Source organism: Anastrepha obliqua, chromosome 3 (genome assembly GCF_027943255.1).
Source record: "Anastrepha obliqua isolate idAnaObli1 chromosome 3, idAnaObli1_1.0, whole genome shotgun sequence".
In the NCBI taxonomy this organism is placed as follows: domain Eukaryota; kingdom Metazoa; phylum Arthropoda; class Insecta; order Diptera; family Tephritidae; genus Anastrepha; species Anastrepha obliqua.
The window spans coordinates 3,124,833-3,141,486 of NC_072894.1; the positions used below are offsets into that span (position 1 = coordinate 3,124,833).

The window sequence follows — 16,654 nt, forward strand, 5'->3', positions numbered from 1 at the left end:
CCTTTTGCAGAATACCCCTCTGGTAATCCTCCCATACAACCCCGAGCCATCTGTGAACACGTTGAGCAGGCCTAGTCTCCAAATGCGGCATCCCGCCCACTCTTCCCTTGGCGAAATGTAAGTGGAGAATGTCCTGCTCGGTCATGAATACTCGTAAGTTAGGCCAAGTCTGCTGCCCGAGCCTCCCAGTCTGATTGCGACACGTGCAGTGGTAGTTTAAATTTTATGTATTTATTCGTACTAAATCTAGAAATACAAGATTTCTTATAGGCTACAAAAAAAATATCCAGTTCATACATATCTAATAAAGTGATCGTCCAACTTTTGAAGCGGGACCCTTCTTTGTGACTACGCCAAGCACGATAAGTTCTTACTGAAAAGGGAATGGATGTGAGTATCAACACCATCGAACGTCAAGGCGAAGGAGGTGAACATATCCTACCGTCCCACATCGTCAAAACCACTACTCTCAGAAAAACATATTGAGAAACAACAAAACAAGAAAATGTCACAGTATTGGACTGGCCTTCCCAGTTCTTAGACGCCAAACCCATTGAAAATGTGTGGGGAAACTATGAAAACGCTTCTTGCCGGAAGGCCAGTCCATGAATTAAAGCAACTCGTGCATCAAGTTCGCGAAATCTAGTCCTGTTTGTCGACGAGCTACGCAGAAAAGCTGGTTCAAAGCATGCAGAAGATGCCAGGCAACACTAGACAACGATGAAGACTACACGGCTTATTGAGTAATTGCGACTCGTAGTTAGGTACATACTTTCAAGTAAAAAAATTGTAAATATATATCTTTTATACTTCATGAATAATCACGGTTCTTTTTTCTGACACAGACTGTATGTGGCCCCAACCGATTTCTTTTTTTAAATTTAAATAATGAAAAAAAAAACTCTCTCGATGTCTATGTTTAAGTGAGGCGCAGTAAATATAAAGTCAATGATTTCTTTGCATTGGAAGTGCCAAAAGCCAGAAATATACCAGCAAATAGCAATCCTTGTATGACGATTCGGAGAAGTGGATGAAAAATTGCTTCAGACTGTTTTGTGATTTCAATGAGATGTTTCTTCCAAAAAACAGCATTCTAAAATTTATCGCTAAAATGACTAATAAAATGAAAATGAAATTTAAGTTGCGATTGTAAGTATGAATGTACAAATTCTTCAGCTTTTGCGGTGCTAACCAAAGCCGATTGGCGATTCAGACTTTGGCGATAAAAGTTTTGCCGCAGTCATTTTTGATATTCGTGATTGTTAGCATCGCCGTTTTGCTTCGTCCTTACTATTTTCTATGTGAAGCAGAAATATTTTATTTATTAAATTTATTTCTACTATTATTCCTTACAAATTACTGAAACTGAGGACGTTTTAACAAAGTGCGCCACTAAGAGTAAGTTCACAATTGATGGGTGTCAAATACTCACATAAAAGTATGTTCTGTGCGAAAGTAAAAAATATGTAATTTGAACGAAAGTTCATTCAAGATCTTGGCTGGAAATCTTAGCGATAACAAATCAAATTAAAACAATTAAGGATGTGCTGAGTTCGGCTCAAGTTGGGCTGGCTGTTGTTTGTGGACTCAAAGCAAACTCGTAGGCAATGAGAGTTATGGATCGTAACAGTAGATGAACGGACGGAAATTTAGACTTTTTACACAATTTCTTTGTAATCGTATTTACTTTTTGGGTTCATCACTTGTATAGATGTAGCTTGATTGCCTGGAGAAACGGACGCAAGGCGCTTTGTTTTTAAAATCAAATAGCATTTACAATAATACAATTTTAATAAAATGCGAAGTATTATTTAGTAAAAACGCTTGAAGTGCTTCAATTTCTTTTATATTATTAATAGTTAATTTTCGGTGTTTATATTTCAGTAAAATAAGCGGGAATTTTTTGCGTTTTTAGCATTTTTAACTTTAAATATTCCTATTAATTCTTACTGATAATTAGGCTTTATCCGTTTGAGTCTCCTTTGGTTGGTATGTTTTTCAAGCCTTTTGGTATGAACTGCAGCATTGTGTTTGACAACTTCAGGTATCGACGTAGTCTTGAGGTCACGACGCAAGTCACTGTTTCTCTCATGCCATGACGAGTTTATTGTGTTTTTTATAAACTTTTTTTGAAATCCTTTAATTTTTCCATTATCTGTTTGCTTAGCACAGCCCCACAGCTACATACATATCGATGTTGAAGGTTCACGTCAGAATCCGTTTCTATAAATTTTTTCACCAACCTTTGAATTGTCGACTCTTTCGGATGATTATTTCCATAAAAAATCACCAATTTCGCGATATTTTGTTCTCAAAATCGACCATTTTCTAATAAGTTTCAGTTATTTTAATGCCTTATTTTATCGTGCAAAATTATACATCAGATGACATAAAAATGGGTACCACCTAGGAATTCATTCATTCATTCAATTCACTACTGACATCGAGGCGTCACTTATAAATTCTTTTGGTACAGTTGAATGGCCACGTCGACTTCCTCAGAGTCTTCTTCGAAGTCATCACCATAAAATATTTGAGTTTTTGGATCTCCGGATTAACAACGCAACAAGAATTTGAACGGTACTTCTTTAGAATGTTTCCAATCGTACGGCAAGCACGGCATTTGCTACTGAAGCATAACAATTTGTAAAATTATCATCGCTTTCTGGTTACCCTTTATATGAAAGTGAAGTTATAGATTTTCGAATATCAAATACTCGCATTCATGTACATTCACTCATATGGATATGATCAATTCAATTCTTTTTTAAGGTTTGTGTGTCTGTAAAGGACTTAGTTGAGCGCCATGAACGTCATCATTTTGGTTTTGTGCATCGTGATTTGGTTTTGGAACGCGATTGTTCCTTGCCGCTGCACTTTGTCGGAAATACCGAATTGTGCCTTTGAAGATACCGTTAACCTAACCTCCAGCAAAAAATTTAACAACGGCTCCTACCTCTATGAGGGCGTATTGGTGCCTCCTGCATTGACCGGCCACTACGATTATGTTGAGCTGTACGAAGGAGAGCGCCAACAGGTGACGAAACATATTCGGGGTTGTGTTTGTCATCTCAAGCAATGCGTCAAATTTTGCTGCCATCCAAGGGCGGAAATGTATCGCACTGGAGATACTTCTTCAATAGATTGCGATAGCGCGCCAAGTAAAGACTTCAATTACTTGCCATATGTAAATATTACTATGCCGGACAGCAGCCAAGTCTTGACGAATGTGCTGGATGAATTTTTGCTGCAGCAAGGGCTTCCATGCAATGAAGGGTATATGCTTGTGCCGCATGTAAACGAAAAGGACAAATGGAAATTGTTTAAGGTAGGGAGCGGTGTGGATTTATATCTAATATATATATATATATTTTTTTTTTTTTTTTTATATATTATATATATATATATTTACGAAGGAGATCGTTTACTCGTACATATAAATTTAATATTACAGAATGGTACTCTATTACGCACGTTTGATCAGACGTTCCTTTCGAGACGGGATTATTGCCTTTATGCCTATGAGGTAAATGGTCGATATGAACTGCATCCACTGAACTGCTTGACTCATCACAAGGAGCCCCCAAAACTCATGGCAAACACTATCGGTAAGATATATTAATCATATACATGTATTAGGGTTGCCAAATATAACGGGAAATTTTGATCATGGTATCATCGTAAATCTTAAAGCAATACATTTTTTTAAATTGTAAATATTTAAAAAATCATATGATTTAGGAACCCATATGTTGTAAATAAAAATGCAAATACGAGAGTTATAATTATTTAAAAAACAGGATTAAATAAAATTAAAAAAAATATACAAAAAAAAAAAAACAGAATCCGAAACATATTTACTCTAATTACATGAAGCCATATTAAAAAAAATGTCCTATGTTCTTAAGCTGACAATGCTGCCTACTCGTAGTTTTGGCAGGGCAAAAAGGGGAATTTTATATTCGAGTAAATATTAGCCTTGGAACAAAGCAAGCCGATTCATTAACGCTTGTGAGGTAACTATAAAAATATGTACTATTCATATATGAAAAGATATGAGCCCGTAGAGAAACTTATCCGATTCTTTCAAAAAAAAGTTAGTGTTTCTACCTCTAAATACGCTAAACTATATGCTCCATCTAAAAACAGGGTTATTACCGCAGTTTTATCTTAGGCTACCGGCAAACAGACTCCCTAGCATCTTGGCTAATGAAGCAGTAAATCAGGGGTCGCATTGGGTTGAAAAGTGGACTAAAATATGCAATAACTAGATATGTAAATATATATGTAGATATTATATATAAAGATCGATTGTGGCATGGCTTGTGTGACGTGGCGCACCATCCTGTTGAAACCAAATATTCTCCCAGTCCCGCCTTCCATTTCCGGCCACAAATATAGTTTATCTTGTATCTGTAGCGCTCACCGTTGATCGAAATGGCGTTTCCCGAAGTATTTTCGAAGAAAAGTGTGCTAATGATGCACTTCGCCAGAAAAGATGGTAGGTAAGTAGGTGAATTGTTTGAAGTACCACTCTGGCACTCCCCAAGTAGCACTAAGGTGCAGTTTGATACCGTTATGAGACCTTCAACGGGCAGATATCTAAAGTATAGTCAGCCAGGGCTGTTGATGTAATGGAGAAGATTTGTGGGATTTAAGTTGGAGTACTGCCCCAGAGCTGTGGAAGAAAGGAGCATCCAGTGACCTTGATCGTCTATCTTTCAAGCTTAGACATTTACAGAGAAAGCATTGAACAGTTTCATTCTCTGAAAAGTCTCCGCAGCTTCTGCAATTAGGACTAAATGGTAGACCTAGCTTTTCTGCGTGCCTGCCTATCGTTCAATTACCGGTAAACACTGCTAGGAGTTTGGTTTTTGAATGGCGTGGCGTCCCCTGGACTTTCTGAGTCCTCCATCTATTGTACTGCGACCAAAAGGTTTTCGAAATAGCACCTTAAGAAATATATATATCTTCAAAGCTCACCTTCAAAAATAGTCAGAGGGATGGCAATGACCGGGTGGGATATCTCTGGGACCAATTTAGTCTACCTCTTCCCTATATATTTCTATGGCCTGAAAGCCAGATCAGCCTTGATGACGGCTTGACTATTGGAAAAAAATGATAGTATCTCCCTCGCTCCTACGTTCCCTAAGCATTTTGCATGCCTGCAAGATCTAGATAATTTGGCTGATAGAGAAAACTGCTCCGACTCCCGATTCCATCTTGGTGCCGTCAGTGGAGACAGAGATACAATCCTCGGTACAACTTGCCTCCTCGTTCTAATCCTGCCTACTTAGAAAGATTGCTCTGGCACGACTCTCAAACTCCAGTTTGCGTAAAGAGAGATCTGTACGAAGTTCAGAGAAATACGGCGTTAACTGCCTAAAAATGTTACCTTGCAATAGAGTCTTCAGAGATTGCCTCCTGAGTCCAAGCGCATTTAACCTGATTGCACTTTGAATTGCGATGAAAATAACAGTGATATTAGTGATATTGTTGCCCTTCCGAAGATTTTCTCACCAAACTCGGCATCCATACGTTAAAATTGGCAGAACCACTACGTCGTGCGCCCAAAGAACGATCTGTCGCTAGGGCCCCCATTTTTTGCCGAACACACAATTGCAGGAGTAGAACTCTGTACTGGTTTACTTTACCCGATTTTCAATGGAATTTGGACTCAAGTATCCCTCCAAGATGATTTTGACATCTTTCCAATAATATTTCCCAACGTTGTCCCAGAATAAAATTATTCATTTCTTTCCGCGGAGATGTGATACCTACTTTCTGCCAAGACTTCCAGCAGAAAAGAACAGGCACTGCCAAAGTAATTTATGGTTATAAATAATTTAAATGGTTAAACTCACGGCTTATGCGCTAATAAATGCTTTGCTTGGGCCTAATTTGTACAAATTTTCAAACAACAAAAGCTTTCCCAGTACGACTGAATGAGTTGATTTATTTGTAAATATTAAGAAAAAAATATTTATAAAAATTATGCAGTTTTCAATTTAAAACAATTTACAAATTTATTTCACATTTGATAATAAAGAAGTTTTTACTTTGCTCAATCGGATATTGAGGAATTTGCAGGGATTTCCGGGTCCTGAAAAAACGGGATCTTAGTATCCAATATTTATTTATGTGTACATCTATATTCAGCTTTTCAAAGGACGACTTCCCTTCCCTTTGTTTTTATTAGGAATGCTGATTTCTGTCCCCTTCTTATTTGCAACAATTTTGGTTTACTGGAGTTTGCCGGAGCTGTGCAACACCCACGGCAAGTGCTTCATGTGCTACCTGTTCTCTTTGGCCATCGGCACGACAATGATAGTTGCGGTGAACCTGCGAACATCAGATTATGATAATGTTACCTGCGAGATCATAGGTGAGTTTTTTTAACTACTCTATTACTAAGTATTATGTAAGTATTATTATTATTTTATGTGTCTGGTACTACAAATAGGTTATGTCGCCTATTTCTTCTTCATTGCCGTTTTCTTCTGGCTCAACGTCATTTGCTACGATATTTGGCGCAAGACTTCTAACGTTCCTAATTTGATGTCACAAAAAATGTCTTACTTCTACTTATTCTACGGGTGGGGAGTGCCATCCCTTATGGCTACCGTGACCATTGCGTTGCAGCATTCCAATTTACCAGATGAACTGAAGTCGGGCATAGGAAAATCACATTGCTGGTTGAAAGGCAAGTAAATCGAGCATACGCGTATAGAAAATATATATTCAATGAAAGTTTATTGTTTTTATTAGTTTTTCTGACTTAATTATTTTATTACTAAATTCGCTTACAGACGATGACTGGTCTGCCATGATTTACTTCTATGGACCCGGTTTATTGCTAATTATTTTCAACATTGTCATATTCTACCTGACTGTTAGAAAGATTTACAGCGTCCGGAAGGATCTGCAGGAGTTTACATCTGGTGAAGAGAGCGCCCAACATCTACGTTCGCAAAAACCTAGGTGAACCATAAGGTCTGATTACATCGCAGAGCCTCGCAAACATTTTAAACTGTCAGATACACATTTGCTAAATACTTTTGTATACGGTGGCAGGAGGGACTAAGGGTGGTATCCCTTCGCCTCTCCTTTGTTTACTCTCTATTGACGAAATTCAGACAATGTTAAATGAGGGCGGGCCTAAGGTAGTAGTATACGTCGATGACTTGGTTCTATTCGTATAAGGAATGTTTCCCTCAGTCATGGCTGAGATTTTGAAAAGGTCAAAAAGCTGCACTTAGCCACCAGAGTCAACTCTGACAAAGCAAAAAAAAGGGGAATCAAGCCGCAGGTTGTTCTTTGGATGTACAACGTAGTGGTTCTGCCAGTTTTGACATATGGATGCCTGGTGTGGCGGGCAGCTATATCACTAAACTGGGGAGCGTGGAAAGGACTGCGTACATTGGCATCACCGATGCATGTAGAAATTTTCACAGTGCTGCGCTGATTGTCATTTTGCATTATTTCCATCGCTGCTCAAAGTGGGAGCACTTGGGGCACTCAGGCACTAGTGGTACCTCAACCATTTCACTCACCTACATGCGTCAGATTACCCAGAAATTAGCGCAACTTAAATTTAGAATTTAGAATAAATTTAGATTTTGCTTTATGTTTTCCTAAGTTATATTTCAATTGCAGTGGCGCCAATAGCAATATTTGTACAGATTTGCATGGAAAGCATTTTAGAGGGATTCACGACTTTCTCTATGCAATCTGATCAATTCTAATATTGTAAATATGTATTGTATCCTAGGAAAACTGAAAAAGAAAAATAACTGTAATACATGCAATAATAAAATGCAAAAGCTAAAACAGCAGGGTTTACAATTTTGTAGCAAGATTCGGGGCAAATAGCGCGAGCTACGTACTTTCGATTTTTGATTTTTTCGCTGTGTAGACACGTCGAATTTTTGCTATAGAAAAAAGTGGATCAAAGAATATCGATTCACAAACTTCGTCGCATGAGATAAAAGGGGAGTAAAAATAGAGGTTAGCTAATAAATAAATATTTTTGTGAGGCATAAAAAGCCGCTTTATTTCTTAAGCAAACCTCGTTCGTAGTTTCTTGATTGTCTTAGAACAAACGTATTTTTAGGCATGGAAAAAGCGCTAGCACAATTGTATTGCTTCTGAAGCAGATTATTTTATAGGAGACAAAATAGAAATTACTGAATAAATAAATGTGTTTCGAGAAGCACAAAAAGTCATGTTACTTTTTGAACATACTTCGTATGCAAGTAATGTAGAGGAGTAATTTGCAAATTTTAAATTTCGATGAGCAGAAGCTGTCACGCCCCTTTCTTTCTACTATACAGCCTCATCTGCAGTACAAAATGTGCTTCACATATTTGTCTAATTTTTTTATCAACAACGCCAATTATATTTGTCAAAAATTAGTTTCAGTGCTACGTTTATTTTATTTAATTTTTAAAATATTATATTACATTAAACATTAAAATCCATGGACATTAAAATATAGTTTTCTGCTAACAAATCTGTTTCATACCCAACGAAAGCAAAGATCAGCTGTTTTTGTGTTAGAAACCCATCGCGAACCGTGAATCACTCTATTAGGTTTTCAAAAGATTGACAAGGCTTAAAAGCCGTAAGTTAAAGATTTAAAGTTGAGTGAAGTTGTGCGAAGTTGCGCGACGTATTCCTAATCAGACCTTTATTTATGAAAATGAATTGAAATAGAAAAATAAATCTAATGAGAATTTTAGTGCGTGGCTATTCTTTCGTTTGTCCATCGTTATGGGTGTCAGCTGGATATGGGAAATCATCGGCTATCTTTTTGGAAATAGATGCAATATTATTTTGGCAATAGCAGATATTTTCAACGCATCGCAAGGACTAATTATATTCTTACTGTTTGTTGTGAAGAAGAATGTAATCGTTCTAATAAAAACCAGGTAAATGCAAATAAACCCAAAAACTCAGATTCTGACAAAAAAGTACCGGCAATCGATGAATAAAACAAAAAATATTTATGCTGTATTTGAATTTATTGTTGGTTAAAATCTCTGAAATAGTTATTGTAGTTTACGTCAACAAATAATCAAATCATTAAAATGAATTGGGCTTGCAAACGCTGAATAACGTCCGGATTTTTTCGTGATTGTTTTCGTCATTGGTTTTTTTTTAATTTTTGACAAATATTCATTTGAAATGATCATTTCCTGGGGCTTATTTGACAGAATATGCCAACCCAGCTGGAAAATAAATACTTATATTTTAATATACTTAAACTATACATTTAAGGGGACACATACCTGTAAACGGCCATATTTTCCCTGATTTTCATTAAAATTATTTAAAATGAAAAAGTCTATATGTTTTTTTTTTTCAAAATTGGCATACAGTTTATTTATACATTAAAATAATATAATTTTTTATTTATTTTAATCTTTTAAAATGGCGGGTGTACACTCAATTCTTCCAGGAAGGTCGTAGTGGGGCTTCTCAATCGGCGGGCATTGTAGTATCGGCGTCAGTTGCCTGAATACAAAAACCCAAAAATTTTTTTGTTTATTAATGTCATAATTTCTATATGAATTAAAAAAAAAATTCGCGGAATAAAATGCTTAAAAAAAATGAATTTTGGGGGGAATTTTTCTACTATTTTTGCTTCAAAAAAATTATTTTTTCGAAAAATTTTCGAATTGTAAATTCACATAGAAAGTAATATCATAAAAAAGATGTGTGCAAAATTTCAGGGAGATCGGTCAATAACTTTTCGAGTTATCGTGTACGCCATTTCGAAAAATATAGTTTTGAGAAAAACGCGTCTAAAGCTTGAATACAACGCAACTATACCTCTCGCAGCGCTTGAATGCAAAGAATAAAGTCGTCACGTTTGACGATCTGTAATATAAGAAATACTTAAATTTACGTTCTAAAATTTTTTTGACTTATTCTTAAAGGATTATATTAACATTTTATGAAAAAATTTTTTTTTTAAATTTTACAGGTATCTGTCCCCTTAAACTTAGAATCTTAAACCACCAGTTAAATTGTTGTTGTCGTGTTAATTTCTACTCAAATTTAGACTTTTTCTTTAATTAATTAAATTCTTATTTAAGATATATCATTTAAAAAACTTTCTTATATTACAGAATACTTTGCTATTTGCGTAAAAAAATCCAATGGCTGAAGATGAAGCTCGATAAACCGGATAACTCAATGGAATAATCAAATGGTTAGATATTTACATATAAGCCAATTTTTATAGAATAAAAATGTATCCAGTTACTTAAAGTGTTATTCGATCGCAAGCTATTTTCCCGCTTTGAATATTTCTGTTCATAACATTCGTTTATTTACAATTAAATTCTTAAAGATAGAATGAAATATTTCAACTGACACTTTGTGAAAAATATTTCAAAAAAACCACTTTAACTTTGGACAGTTCTCCTTCATCTATGTATAGGCGCAAGATTAGCGTTTTAGAGTGAATTACTATTAAGTTAGCTCAAGTTATATTACAAAAAAAAAAGTTTTAAATACAGGCTCAAACAACTGTTTTTTTTTCATTCAAAGTAAAATAATTAAGAAAAACCATGAAGCAATATTTATGTGTCAAATCCAAGGAAATGGCTAAGCGAAAAATAATATAAACAATTCAGTAGCATTCATAAAGTAGCATAAAATTATTCTGTAGTTCTCATCGGTCTTTTGCAATTTTTTAGTACCGCTTCAGATGTTGGATAAACTTATGGCCCCTTTGCCCTTACTTCCAAATTGCATCCGAAACCAGTTGTCAAAATTTACATAACCTTTTATTATTTATGTAAATCATGAAGAAAAACAATATGATCATAATATATTATAATACAGTCGTGGACAACCAATTAGAGCCAATTTGCTATTTTATGCTTCTCACTATGTGTTGTTAACTTTTTATTTCATGTGACCACTAGCAGCCTATTGAATTTTATTTGAATGTAAGTCTTCATAAGCGAGTATAAATGCCAATAAATCTTACAACTCAATAAATTAATATCAACTCAATTTTGAATTACAACTCAATTTTTATATGGGAAGGGAAGGGAATACGGTCAAAATGCAAAACAACGCTCTATGATAAATTTCGATTTTCGTTCTGTTCTCGAGTTCGCAAATAAAAACAAAAAAAAGATGATGGTTCGCTGAACCACCAAGTTAGTCCCGAAAGCTTCCAAGCATTGATCTTGTAATTTGTTCAAGGTCGTAGTAAGCGGAGAGTTGAAGTCGTTTATTCTGCAATGATAAGTCCGTTAGAATCATCGGTATGCACTGAAACAAAATATTTCTCTCTTTTTACTTACCTTTATTAATCGTCGCCTGTAAGTATACTGAGTCTACTTTTGATTGCAATCGAGGTTCTGATTCTTCATGGTGCATAATCGGGTGCATCGATTTGAAAGAAGAAAGAAACTTTAAGTCGTCAAGTTTGTGGGAGCCTACCCCACGTGAAATGAAGGCAGTTGCTTTTGGCCAAAAAGTCGCGCACAAGCAACGATGTGTGAGCAGGGGCGTTATGGTGATGCAAGAGCCATTTTTTGTTCTTCCACAAATCCGGGCGTTTCTGGCGGATTGCTTCACGCAAATTGCGCATAACTTGCAGGTAATATTCCTTATTGACCGTTTTACCCTGTGGCAAGAACTCATTATGCACAACGCCTCTGCAAGCGAAGAAAACGGTAAGCAAAACTTTTACATTCGGCCGAACTTGGCGCGCTTTTTTCGGTATTAGGCAAATCATTGAAAAAAATCGAATGGCACGAGCTAATCAATCCTCAGCAACTTCTCTAACGGTGATTCGATGATTGGCCAATAAAATTTTCTTCACTTCATACATTTTTTCGTCTGTCGTTGAAGTGCTCGGGCGTCCGGCACGCTTTTGTCTGAGAACATTTTGTACCACCGATAAATGTTGCTTTGGTCGAAAGTAGCTTCCCCGTATGACACAGTTAACATTCGAAATGTATCTGCGCACTTAATTTCGTTTTTCACACAAAATTTGATACAGGTTCTTTGATCCATCTGTTTGAATAGGTAAAAATCGAAGACGAGCCGAAACACGTGTAAGCAAAGCAACTGTCAACAATCAACTGAACATTCAAAATAGCCGAACTCGTCGGTATGAGTGAGAGACATGAGTACCAACATATCGTCACAAAAAAATCGAATTCCGAATACGTAACCTGCGAAAATTCTAAATTTGCGATACTTTTTGAACACACCTCGTATGTCGAAAACGAGGTACTCGTATTTCTCTCTACCTCATTTCGATATACTTTTACACACCTTTTATATGGTAAGACTAAATTTCCGTCCGTGCATCTGTCCGATGTTACAAGCAATAATTCTCATTGTCTATGAGTTTGTTTGAATAGAAAAAAATTGGCAGTCAGTCCAAATTAATTTTTTCTAAAATCTGCCCGGTTTTATAATGTTCGATCCAGATAGAATTCAGCCTCATTTACTGGTTCTCATGAGCAAATGTTCGTATAAAATCTCTAAAATTCATTATTTACTAATCTGCTCTTCTTTTGCTATCGACCACAACTTGATTCCAATTTTTTCACTTTTTAGACATTTTCATTTGGCACTGCCCTCGCTGGGTAATCCGGATGAGGTTCATCTTCAAAGGCCTTTGTCGAAATAGTCGATCCCATTTTTACCAATGTACAATACATATATGAAGATGAAAACCCTCAATTATATATAAATTTATATCGTCAGAACCGCACATGGGACAGACTCAAAAACTGCTAACAAGGCCTTCAATAATTGAATTGACAGGAAGCGCTACTGCGAAAAAATTAAAATTTCTTTATCACTGTTTCTTTGTTTAACTTATAAAATGAACTTAACCATAACCCCTCTTATATCTTTGAATATGATATGCTATCACTGCTATGTGGCATGATACGCGATATGTATATGCGTGTGTATGTGTGTAGATATTTGTATGGCGACAACTGTGGTCATCTTTGTTATTTAACTGCTTCTTATCATTGAATTTCGGGTTTCTGATAGATTATCGTAGAAGCTAATTCGCATGTGTTGCTTTCCACCATTGCCTAAAACTCACCATAGTTGTGGCGATTTATTTACAATAACACAATTAACCCACCGACGGGCAAAAGCTAAGCGAGAAATTCAAAACAGTAAGCAAACGTAGAGCGTGGACGCTTACAGCAACGTATCGCAGCCCCACCACGACGGATCCAGTGCTGGATATTTAGGGGGCATCATTAGCTAGTGACTTTCCTTAACGTTTCAGTTCAGTATAATACGTAGTTGTGCGCGGTTGTTGGGGTTGTTGGCGCGGCTGACAAAAAGGAATGCAAATATAATCATAGTGAAACGACGACTAATCTGCGCGAGGAACCGGTTGAATACGCGCGCGAGCAAAACTAATTATTTAATTACGAAAGATATTCAGTACATTTTTTGGTTTTAAATACCGGCTTTTCTGACACCCTCGTGAAACTAGTGAAGACGCGCGAGAAAGAAGGAAGCGAGTTTAAAGTTGGTTCAAAAAAAAAAAGAAAACAAAAACTGTCGAAGTGGGGAAATCCATTTGTAATGACAACAACTTGCTAAGTATTTTTTATGACTACTCGGGAGTGTGTTTATAAATATAAAAAAAATATATTTTGTACATATATGTAGGTACATATGTATGTATTCAAGTGAATTGTGCAATTTGTATGCCAAATCGAATTTAAACGATTGTGGGTTGACAAAATTCAATGTCTTTTGCTTCTTACAAAACTGAAACCGTGGAGTCGGAAAAATAAAAAGAAATTGATCCGTATCATAATCGTCGACATATGTACGAACATACGTAAATGCTTAAATACATACATACGTACATGTGTATGCATGTGTGCGGTTGACACCTTTTAATTGTGGATTCCCACTCTCCATACCCTGCTTGGGCAACAATTGGTTTTGGTGTTTTTGTAATACAAACTTATGTGCTTATGTACCTACATACATACATATACATATATATGTGTACATAAAATACCTATGTAATATTATTGTATATAAATATCTGGATGACACACTCGATTTGATTGTTTTGCTCTTGTTGTTGTTGTTGTTGGTTATATTAGTGCTTTCGGTTGTTAATGCACTTGACAGCCAGTTTGAAGCTGAAATAAGTAAAATTAAAGTGTCACAATAAGAAACGGCAAAAAAGAGAACTAAAGGAAGAGATAAAGAAAATACCCGTACTTAAGATAACAATCAAGTGGTTAAAAAGAGAAAGAATGAGAAGTGGAGAAGTTTAAATAAAACAAAAAACAATTAAGCTTCAAAACGTTTGACCGGAACACATAGCCCAACTGAGGGTTAGCACAGGTAAGTGCGAAGGTTCAGAAATATGTTTTGGCGAAGTAAAGAAGTGGTTCTGATAAAGAAAAATATGTGTGTATGTATGCATTTACGTGAATGACCGGGTTTATTGTATCTTCCCTGATTACGGGAAAGGGTTCAAATGCTTGTTTTCTTCTATCTGATTATAATCACCTTTTGCAACGGCTTCAAGTTGCCGTCAACCTATTAGTTGCAGTTTAAAAAGTAATGAAACCACGCAAAAATATTAAAATACACATAAAAGATCATTAAATAAATAAAAAAGGTTCGTTAATAAATTTATTTATTTAATTTTTATATTAAAGATAATTTTTATATTTTTTTTTTATATTTTATAAACAAAGAAAAAAAGGTTCATTTATAAATTTATTTTATTTATTTATTAAATTCAATATTTAAGTTTTAATGAAAAAATTCATTCATAAATATTTTATATTTTTATATATAATATAATTTTAAATCTAATTTTTAATTCTTAATAAACAAAGAAAAAAGGTTCATTTAAAAATTTATTTATTAAATTCTTTTATTAAATGTATATTTTATATTTTATTTTAAATGTTTATTAAAAAAATAAAAAAGTTTCGTTTACAAATTTATTTATTACTTTTTATATTAAATATAATTTTCATATTTTAATTCTTAATATATATTTAATTTTTAATACAAAAATAAAAAGGTTCATTTATAAATTTATTTATTTAACTTTCATTTTAAACATAATTTATATAAATATATTTATATATATGGTTGGTTGGTTGGTTGGTTTAAGGGTGACCCCGCATCGGAGTGCCACATAGACCGCAAGTTGGGTCCGTTGTGTTGCCCTGGAGCTCATTATGTTACATGATTTCCCCACCTAACCGAGATTTTTATTGTGGATTTTGGTCAAAGATATTAATTCGTTTCGAGAATTTGATGAGAGATTCGATTTTCAGGTTCGAGAGTACTGAAAGATTGTCAATTGTTGGAGAGCCAAGAAGAGCGAGGCGACTTCTGGCTAGACCGGGACAACTGCACAGCAAATGTCTGCTCGATACTTCCTCATCTTCGTCCTCACAGTATCTGCACAGGTCGTTTTGAGGAACCCCGAGCCGACGTGCGTGAGTGCCCAACAGGCAGTGGCCGGTGATAAGAGATATTATATGCCTTAGTTCGTGTTTCGAAAGACTTATAAGGGTTTTTGTCTGTTTCAGATTGTAGGATGGCCAGATTTGTCTGGTCGTAACGCAAGTAGTTTCCACTCGCCACCTCCGATCAGCAATGCTGTGAAATTCTCGATCAATGAGTAATTTACATGTTGAGAGCGGAATGTGGATTGTGGGTAAGTTACTAACATTTGATTGCGCAGCTCCAGCTCTTGCGAGCTCATCAGCTTTGCAGTTACCTTCGAATCCACTGTGACCCGGTATCCAGATAACTTGGACAGAATTCTGAACACTTATCTCGTTAAGAGATAAGAGACAGGATCGAACCACATCTGAGTGGGTATAAGAGGAGCTGAGTGCTCGAACGGCCGCTTGACTGTCGGTGAAAAAGCGGATATCCTCTAGTGATATTCTATTTTCTAAGAGAGTTTTCGCAGCATACCAGATAGCGCATACTTCCGCTTGGAATACGCTACAGTAGTCGGGTAATCTAAATGATAGATTGATGTGAGGGGATTTGGAAAAGATTCCAAATCCCACTTTACCGTCTTGTTTTGAACCATCTGTATATATAATCAGTGGGCCATCGATTTCGGTTAGATTTGTCTTCCATTCTTCCCTAGTTGGGAGTGAACAGGAGAATAGCAAGGGTGGTGATGGAAGACTTACATGATAGTCTATGTCGGAAGAGATAACAGTGTTCCTGTTCAGTATGGCCGAATGGCCAAGATACTTATTCCATTTCGATATAGCATTCATGCGTGTCGCTGCTTTCGCTGCAATCGCTTTGCCAGCCAGATCGATAGGGAACAAGTGAAGCAACGTATTTAAAGCCTTAGTAGGTGTTGTACTTAAGCATCCTGTTATCAGGAGGCAGGCTGTTCTTTGAACTCGATCAATTGTGGCTACTCTGCACCGTTTTTCGAGTGCTGTCCACCATACAACCACACCGTAGAAGAGTATCGGTTTGATGATCGAGGTATATATCCAATAAATGATCCGAGGTGAAAAACCCCAGGTTTTGCCTATAGCTTTCTTACAAGTATAGAGAGCTATGAAAGCTTTTTTACATCTGTTTTCGATGTTCAATTTCCAACTCAACTTCCTATCTAGAA

At 35.9% G+C, this 16,654-nt stretch overlaps 2 protein-coding genes across 11 annotated transcripts in view; both read left to right on the forward strand.

Moving 5' to 3' along the window:
• The first annotated feature begins 1,419 nt into the window (after positions 1-1,419).
• Positions 1,420-10,209, forward strand: LOC129240480 (G-protein coupled receptor Mth2-like). The gene is made up of 8 exons (XM_054876306.1): positions 1,420-1,438; positions 2,773-3,328; positions 3,455-3,608; positions 6,200-6,385; positions 6,464-6,703; positions 6,810-6,981; positions 8,742-8,930; positions 10,134-10,209. Exons 2-8 carry the CDS (start codon positions 2,807-2,809, stop codon positions 10,207-10,209), a joined length of 1,539 nt encoding a protein of 512 aa, XP_054732281.1. The 5' UTR covers positions 1,420-1,438; positions 2,773-2,806.
• Positions 10,210-13,251: 3,042 nt separating this feature from the next.
• Positions 13,252-16,654, forward strand: part of LOC129240191 (G-protein coupled receptor Mth2-like) — a 66,328-nt gene continuing 62,925 nt past the window's right edge. For 2 of the 10 annotated variants that reach the window (XR_008582036.1, XM_054875804.1), the window contains exons 1-2: positions 13,252-13,590; positions 14,130-14,376. The gene's annotated coding sequence lies outside the window, so the exon portion shown is untranslated. Of the gene's footprint in view, positions 13,635-14,129; positions 14,377-16,654 lie in introns of all 10 variants that reach the window. The other 8 variants (XM_054875811.1, XM_054875813.1, XM_054875806.1 and 5 more) reach the window with 7 other exon arrangements.